We start from the raw sequence: 9,013 nt of genomic DNA, 5'->3' as shown, positions 1-9,013 counted from the left end.
TCATCATGATTGTTTTATTGGCTTGTATTAGTGGTGGAATTTTTTCCATCTGAATAATTAAAAATGAAACAACTCAGAAGGTAGGACCAGGTAAAAAAAATAAAGATTAAAAATAAAAACTTGCCGGGCACAGTGGCTCATGCCTATAATCCTAGCACTTTGGGAGGCTGAGGTGGGCACATCACCTGAGGTCAGGAGTTTGAGACCAGCCTGGCCAACATGGTAAAACTCCATCTCTACTAAAAATACAAAAATTAGCTGGGCATGGTGGCGCCCACCTGTAATCCCAGCTCTTCGGGAGAGTGAGGCATGAGAATCGCTTGAACCCAGGAGGCGGAGGTTGCAGTGAGTCAAGATCGTGCCACTGCACTGCAGCCTGGGGACGAAAGCAAGCCTCCGTCTCAAAAAGAAAAAAAACTTGCTGCTTTTTTTGCCCTGTTCAGTTCATGAATGAATTTTTAGTAACTTGTAAGCTATGGGTTGAAACTTTTAGGCAGCTAACCTAATTTGTAAATTCTGTCATCTACTCAGGTAAGAGAAATAATTTATATGTGAATACTTGAGTTTAAAGGCCAATAAGTAGTGATTTTGTTTTTCTAGTCTTGTCCTGTTCGTTCCATCCTATCCATTTTCTTCCTGCACACTGTACTACTATTAAATACCTCTTGCTAAAATTTGGCTTTTGACATGTTCAAGACTTACTTTTAATTTATTTGTTCACTTATTCATTCTGAAGATATTTAGTGCCTACTCTAATCTGGGCAGTGCTCAACTCTGAATTCTTCCAACCGGCTGTGCATGCTGCCATCCTCTCTCTTGTGCAGCCTTAAGTCTGCCTGTCCATGGTTCCCATCTTTGCTTTATATCCCTGCCTTCACCATACTCTTCTGAAGTACCCATCCTTTCCTTCAAATACTTTTAGAAAAAAAGTCTAATAATAGAGATTTATAATGTAGTTGGATTTAAGTCATTGTTTTACCTCTCAAGAGGCATTTGCATTTTGACTTTTCCTGTAAATGTGAATGAAAAAATATCTCTTTCGAAGAATTTAGGGCTTCCCTGTGCAAGAGTTGGAGGTCTCGGGGAGGAGAGTGCTCCCTGCTGGTTCTTTTGAATCACACCAAATGAATGACTTGCTACTGTTCCCTCCCACCTTCATATTGTCCATGGTTTTTCCCACCTCCCTAGCTATACAGCTCCTGTTCCTCCTGCCTAAAATGTCTGAACATTCCCTCAGTGTTCAGCTCAACCCACATCTTACATCTTCCTTAAGGATGTTTTTCTGTTTGCTATCATTCATTTTCCTCCTATGAGTTCCTCTATTATATTGAGTCACCATCACTGAGGTTGGCATTTCTTCATTCTTTGTTTCAGTTGACCCATTTCCTTTCTCCCAACTTAGTGTCTTCTTCAAGAACACTGATCCTGTATTTCTGTTTTATATTTAAACAGTGCCTAGCAAAGAGACAGGAATGGCAGTCAATGAATACCCAAATAGAAATGAGAATATGTCTAGGCCCATGTATATTTATGTATGTTTTATCTAGCAGCATTTTGCTAAATGAATTTATCCTTCATTAGAAGAAGAAAACATGTCATACTTAAGGACCATTATTAAAAATTCTTAAAATTAAAAAAATAGATCTGTCTGGGCACAGTGGCACATGCCTGTAATCTCATTCATTTGGGAGGCTGAGGTGGGAGTTTAAGGCCAGCCTGGATAACACAGTAAGACCCCATCTCTAAACAAAAAAGAAATTAAAAATTAGCCAGTTATGGTGGCATGCACCTGTAGTCCCAGCAACTCAGGAGGCTAAGGTGTGGGAGGATGGTGTGAGCCCGGAAGTTCAAGGCCGTTGTGGTGAGCTAGGATCACTCCATGCACACCAGCCTTATGACAAAGCAAGACTCTGTCTCAAAAAAAAAAAGAAAACAACTTTTATTTTCTATAAATGCTAATATCTGAAGAAAATTTTGGTTTTTACTTCTTAACAGGTGGTTTGTTCTGGATGCAGAAACCAGAGATCTAGTTTCTATCCACACAGACGGGAATGAACAGCTCTCTGTGATGCGCTACTCAATAGGTAGGCAGATTTCCTCCCACCTCCCAAGCCTGGCATTCACAGCACTTCACTGCAATTGCATACTTTTACTTCTGATAAGGCTGACTACTTTTTTCTCTCGTTAAGAGTTGTTAAGTATTAAATCTGTTTCCCCCAACATTAAATTAAATTCTGCTGCCAGAAACTGCAAAAGATCTGCTAAAGTTAAACAACATTCTGAATCATCAAATTTAAAATGGACTACTACAGCTGCATTTGCAATTGAAAGCAGAATAAAGTGCAGTCAAATCCCCTTTTTCCGGAACTACGCATACTTTAGAATTTTCAATAGGTAGTAGGCTAAATGTCACATCTGGTTGGCAACCTTTTCTTTCTTTATAAGAGAATGTAAAAGAAATTACAGAGAAATTAAAAATACACAAATTTTATAGGCCCTTCAAGTCCTTTAGAATCTAGTGCATTGTTTTGGTTACATAGTAATGATTGGTTTGTTAATTAAATACTTAGCAATTCTCTATAAGAATTTGATCTATTCCTTTAGCCTACTTGAGAGTAATTATTTGTACTTTATTGACAATGTTAAGTTTCTATGATAATACCCCAATTACCTTTTCCTGTTATTAATGTGGCTTTGATTCACACCATTCTTCCCTGGAGTTAGTCTGACATTTTCTTTATTTGAAAATATACGCCAATAGTTGTTGCATTAGCACGGGATCCAGAGAATCTTTTTGATTCCTGCTCAGTTGTTTCAAAGGAATCACAGAGTAGTATTCTTTAAATTGAACAAGGAAGGAAAAGTATGTACTTTATGAGCCTGAAAAGAGTCCTCTTGAAGCACAAAATTTTAACATTTTCTGGGGTTTGTTTTGTTACGTTTTATTGTTTTTTAGTGTTGTAGTAGCAAATAACCACTGCAAATAAAGCTCTCGAACTCCAGAGATGACATGGACTTTATTGACCATTTGTTACGTGCTTAGCGCTGTGGTGGGTACAGGGAAGGACACCACAAAAGAAAGGAACATGGTCTCTTCCCAAGAGCACCTGCTCTGTAATTGGACAGATCATATATGCTAGCTGAACTAAGCAGCTGTCCGCTCAGCCTTCCATGTAAACCCTGTACCCTTCCACCCAAGAAGGCAGAATAACCTCTCTGGAGCTGGTGTTTAACTAGAAGATGAGGCCTAGAGTCCAAGGCCTGTAAGCATCTCCAAGAAGGGATTGTGTATTAGACTGGATGACCATTTATTTTTCAAATGTATTTAGTGGATAGAATTAATTCATCAGTTGCCAAATAACAGTTAAATTGATGAGATTTAACAGCATTTGTAAAATATGTCATTTAGGGTAGATCCAGTAAAATAACAGTAAATAAATTTATCAGTATATTTCTCTAGTCAACACTGGCCTATTTCATTCTAGATGGCACCTTCCTGGCTGTAGGATCTCATGACAACTTTATTTACCTCTATGTAGTCTCTGAAAATGGAAGAAAATATAGCAGATACGGAAGGTGCACTGTAAGTAGTGAAGTAAAACAAGTTGTAAAATTATTGGGAAATTTTACTTCTGTTAAAAACAAATGTTTACATCGATGTATGTGTTGTTTCCTGTCGTTAGCTGCTTTAATCTCTGTCTTCGAAAACTGAGACTGGTAATACCTGACGGCAGAACATTAGCGTTCTCTGTGTGCTCTAAAAAGACGTCTCCTTTTGATGGGGGTGTAATATTTGTCACTCTTTGACTAGTTTTAAGACAGTTTCTTAAAGCTATTTCCGTAGGAAACCTTTAGAATAACATTTTTTGAAAACTGAATGAGTCAGAAATAAAAGAACATCTCATGTTTAATCTTAACATCATATATCACCTCTCTTCCACTAAAAATAAAAGAATGTACATGGATATTTGTCTGCGTTTAAGAGAATTAACAGAAGGATGTTTCCTGTAATTTGTTGCCTACTTCTGCCTTCGTTGGGCTATAATTATAGGATGAAAATTGGATTAAATTTCTATAAGCATGACAAGTACTGAATGTATGGCAGGTATTCCCCTAGCAAACGAAAATGGCTTAGGCACCAGGAATATGTACAACATGTGTTCCTTTGTCCTCAAGAAGTACAGTCCAGCTCAGGCCAGGAAGAGAAAAGTAGGCAGTGTAGCATAGTGGTTAAGAGGACAGACTCTGGGCCAGACTACCTGAATTTGAATTCTTTAACAGTCTTTATCACAAAACAATTCATTTTAGGGAAATAGATGAAAGAATTAGTTTTTAGAAGCATATACATCTTGTAATAAGCAAAATAAACTTCAATATGGGTCTGATATTTATTTTGCTTATTATATTTAAGCAAAAACTAGGCCATGTACTATTTGAGGAAGCAGACTTATTTGCCTTTTTGCATATTTTATACCATATATTAAAACCAGTACATTTGCAAACTAGTCTACAAGCAACTTCAGAGTTTAGAATTTGTCCAAAATATTTTGTTTGCCTTGACAATAATGAAGCATTATCCATTAATTTATTTAAATCTATCTTTTATCAACTTAATGTTTGTCATATGGAATAGTATACAACATGATTAAATGAGATATTCCACCACAAGAAATTTTCAGATCACTGAAGTTTACCCTACCAGCCCCCAATTTTTTTGTTGTTATTGTTTGTTTTGTTTTGTTTTGTTTTCTGTTTTTTGAATTTTGTTTTCACTTTTTGAGACAGGGTCTTACTCTGTCATCCAGGCTGGAGTGCAGTGCCTCAAACTCCTGGGCTGAAGCAATTCTCCTGCCTCACCCTCCTGAGTAGCTGGCACCATAGGTGCGTGCCACCTTTCCCGGCTCACTTTTTTTATTTTCATAGAGATGAGATCTCCCTATGTTATCCAGGCTGGTCTCGAACTCCTGGCCTCAAGCAGTCCTCCCACCTCAGCCTCCCAAAGTGATGAGATTAGGCATGAGCTACTGCGCCTGGCTGGCTTTTAATCTCAACCTTTTTTTTTTTTAAAGTCCATACCTTAATAAACAGTATATCAAATATGACTTAATCTTGTAGAATCAAGATTTTATAGGTAGCCCTGTAGCACTTAGCCCACTTTTCCGAGAAGATTAATGACTTGTCATTGGTGTTATCTTGACATAATCTCAGATCAAGGACTTGAACACAATTCTTACTAACTCTTAGTAAAGCAGACTTTCCAATGTACAGTAATGCCTCAGGTTTTTCATTACGTATCTTATTTTACTGTACAGCTGATCCAGAAGAGACAGCAATATGTGACATTAAATAATCAGAATGACCTTGGAAGTATTGAGAGATGGCAGGTTTATCAAATACATGAGATTTGTCCTAATCCAGTTAGGCAGTTCTTTGAAGCGTTTGAAGAAAGTATTATTTTGAGATACCCATAGGAACTGTTAAAGTTTGCAGTACTGTTTGAGGTTGTAATGAAAGTTTCAGCTATTCTGTGTTCCTAATTATCTTCTGTTTTGTGCTTTGCTTCTAGCTGTCAGTTCTTGTTGCTTGTTTCCATCAGCTGGTCTTATAGTCAGTCCCCTGCTTTTATCTATTGTCTGCTGTTATATAGGACAGGCAAAACTGGGTCAACACTGTCTCTGCTGCTTACTAGTTTGTGACTTTAGGCAAGTTAACTTCTCAGAGTTTTAATTTTATTATCTTAAAACTGGAGTTTATGATAGTTCCTACTTTATAGCATTGTTGTAAAGATGAGGTCTTTTAAAAATGTAACAACTAGATCTACTCTCAGAGTTCCAAATACAAATGCTATTTTCTATTTCTAGTAATTTTCCTATTACTACTCAGCATTTAGGTGACTATTATAGCTGCAGAAGCACAGTAAGCTTAGAGCTTTAGGAAGTGTCACTAATAAACTATGTCTAAGTTACAAATGTCTCTAATAAAAATAATAAAGTAAATCTTATAACTTACAATCTAACAAATTATAAGTTACATGCATTTGGAGTTCCTCTTCACAGTAGCTTTTCGATATGTGGAAATGTCAGTTGAAAAGATGGCTGATACCCAAAGATGTGAAACAGCACTTCTTGGTAGAGGGCAGCTAGGTGATGCATGGGTCCCTTAATGAATGATGACATCATTATAGTCCAGGACCTTGCTCTCAACTTCATAAGCTAAGAAACAAGATCCATTTTAGAGATACGGACTTACATCAACCAAGTTTTCCAAAGCTAGTTTATAAAATGTCAATTTACAATACAAACTAGAACTGGTAAGGACACTAAATCCTAGTTTCCCCTGGCCAACCAAGTTATCTCTCTATAAGCAAGCAAGTCTCAGGAAAGCATCTTTTAATCAGAATGCTAGTTTAGGCCAGGCATGGTAGCGCATGCCTATAACCCAGCACTTTGGGAGACTGAAGGGGCAGATCACTTGAGCCCAGGAGTTCACATCCAGCCTGGGCAACAACATAATGAGACTCTGTCTTTACACATACATGTAAGCTGGGTGTGGTGGCATGCACTGTAGTCCCAGCTACTCAGAATGCTGAGATAGGAGGATCTCTAGAGCCGTGGAGGTCAAGGTTGCAGTGAGCCATGAAGATGCCACTGCACTCTAGCCTGGATGTGAGAGCCAGACCCTGACTCAAAAAAAAAAAAAAAGAATACTAGTGTATTCATAAAATATGCCAAGGGGACAGGACATGAGCATCCTCCAGCCAATGCAGTCCTTTCCTTTAGGGAAAGTACATGTGAAGCAAGAGTAGAATCAGAAAGTGAGCAAATGCAGTGCTTACATCCACAGTAGAGCAGGGATCACCACTGGACCCGATCTCAGTTCAGGTCTCACTACCCTAAACATAGGACACATTGTCTCTGTGACTCCTCTTTCATTGCTGACCACACTAGTGCCAACTCAGCGGAATAATACTTTCTTTGGATAGATTCCTACCTTTAATCAGCTTATACTCTAGGCTTGCCAAGCTTAGAGCCATTATGACTCTTCTTTGCCTCTTTCTGCTTTGATTTATTTTATGTTAATTCTAAAGTTAGACATTCGGAGGTTCCAAACTAGAGGACATCCACTGGAGTTTCCACAAACTCACAGAACTTTACTCTTCCAGTCACTGAAACTTATTTCCATTTTCTACTGTCTCCAAATACCTTTTACAATCTTTCTGAACTTGATGTGCTTAAAATTTTGGTATTTCAAAAAACTTCAGATAAACTGTAAATTTGGAGATTTATCCTGGATTCCTTCTTCTGTGTGTTCTTTTAAAATATTAAGTCTGATCACAAAAGGACTATACAATTTATAGTTAGAATCATTTTTCCCATTTATAAAGGATAGAAGAGACCGTTATCTAGTCACCACCTTAATTTGATGAATAAGAAAGTAAGGCAACTGTACCAAAAGCTCATTTATCACTTACCCTTTGTTTTGTATTCTAACCTCTGTGATCAAGCTAATCTTGATTAATCTGGTTACCTCACAGTATAAACATATGAGTATACTAGTCTCCAAGGATGATAAAGACTGAGTTGAAAATTTGATGTGTCTCATCAAACCTTAGGAACCCGGAAAACCTCAACATCATACAAGAAGAGCCTAGCCAAGAGCACTTTTGGCTTCATGTTTTTTCACATACCCTGTCACTTCCTTTTTCTCTCCCATTTCTAATGCTTGCATTTATTTACTTTTAATGTTACACAGTCTCTATCACTTCAAAAACAGTACAAAAATAGATGCAGTACAAGTAAACATTCTAACTCCTAATGAGTAAAAGATAAGCCTGACTTAAATGCTGTGCTTAGGCCAGGTGAGGTGACTCACACCTGTAATCCCAGCACTTTGGGAGGCCAAGGTGGCAGGATCACTGGAATCTAGGAGTTTGACACCAGCCTGGGCAACTAACTAAGACCCTATCTGTATTTAAAAAAAAAAAAAAAAAAAAAGCTGTGCTTAATGTGCTCCAGAATCATCTGACCTAGTTTTGAACCCTGGTACACCAATTCTTTGTTAAGTAACTTCAGAAAAGTTACTTAACCTATCTATGCATCCTAACCATCTCACCTCCTAAGAGGACATCCTCATTAAGGTTGCTATGAGATTCAGATGTGATGATGTATGCAAGGTACTTACTAAATATTAGGTATTATTATTATTAACAGCATTGTTTTCCATGATTAGATGAGCCTGGGTTGTATCTACGGGTATTTTTCAGCATTTAACAGTAATCTATTAAAATTCAAAAATAGTTTTACAATTATGAGCATTGTATATTTTCCTTGAAAGATTTTAAGTGTCTTGATTGACCTGAAGTTTCTATTCAGTTTTCAGTGGAATATTAAGGTTATTTTATTATGTACCTGCGTGTCAACATAATGGCTTTCTGCTTGACTCAAATTCCTGTGTACCTTTTAACACTGTTACTCGAATATCTTAACCCAGGAGATGTAGTATATTTAAGTTGCAATGATATCCTAAAAAGCATTACAAAATCTGTTTGAGTAGGCAAGAAGTGCTGGTAAAAGTTAAGTTTGCTTTTTGCCAGGATTTTGTTAATTGGAAATACACATCAAAAAGAGGGAAAAAAAAGAGTAATAAACCCTGAAATTAATGCAGGATTTCATAAGGTAATAGAATTCGGTATCACTGTGAAAGTTAAGAATTATGTGGAGTAACCAGGCCGGGCGCCATGGCTCATGCCTGTAATCCCAGCACTTTGGGAGGCTGAGGCGGGTGGATCATGAGGTCAGGAGATTGAGACCATCCTGGCTAACATGGTGAAACCCCGTCTCTACTAAAAATACAAAAAATTAGCTGGGCATGGTGGTGGGTGCCTGTAGTCCCAGCTACTCGGGAGGCTGAGGCAAGAGAATGGTGTGAACCCGTAAGGTGGAGCTTGCAGTGAGCTGAGATCGCACCACTGCACTCCAGCCTGGGTGACAGAGCGAGACTCCATCTCAAAAAA

The 9,013-nt window shown here is 37.8% G+C and overlaps 1 protein-coding gene across 2 annotated transcripts in view; it reads left to right on the top strand.

The window, feature by feature from the left end:
• Nucleotides 1-9,013, top strand: part of EML4 (EMAP like 4) — a 165,264-nt gene that overhangs the window by 144,217 nt on the left and 12,034 nt on the right. For both annotated transcript variants that reach the window (XM_017848901.1, XM_017848902.1), the window contains 2 exons: nt 1,996-2,084; nt 3,486-3,583. In XM_017848901.1, the coding sequence (XP_017704390.1) occupies nt 1,996-2,084; nt 3,486-3,583 (187 nt within the window). The remainder of the gene's footprint in view (nt 1-1,995; nt 2,085-3,485; nt 3,584-9,013) is intronic.

This window comes from Rhinopithecus bieti, unplaced genomic scaffold (assembly GCF_001698545.2).
Source record: "Rhinopithecus bieti isolate Rb0 unplaced genomic scaffold, ASM169854v2 scaffold_28163, whole genome shotgun sequence".
In the NCBI taxonomy this organism is placed as follows: domain Eukaryota; kingdom Metazoa; phylum Chordata; class Mammalia; order Primates; family Cercopithecidae; genus Rhinopithecus; species Rhinopithecus bieti.
The sequence above is the reverse complement of the archived record's forward strand: the minus strand, read 5'-3'. Positions and strand labels throughout refer to the sequence as shown.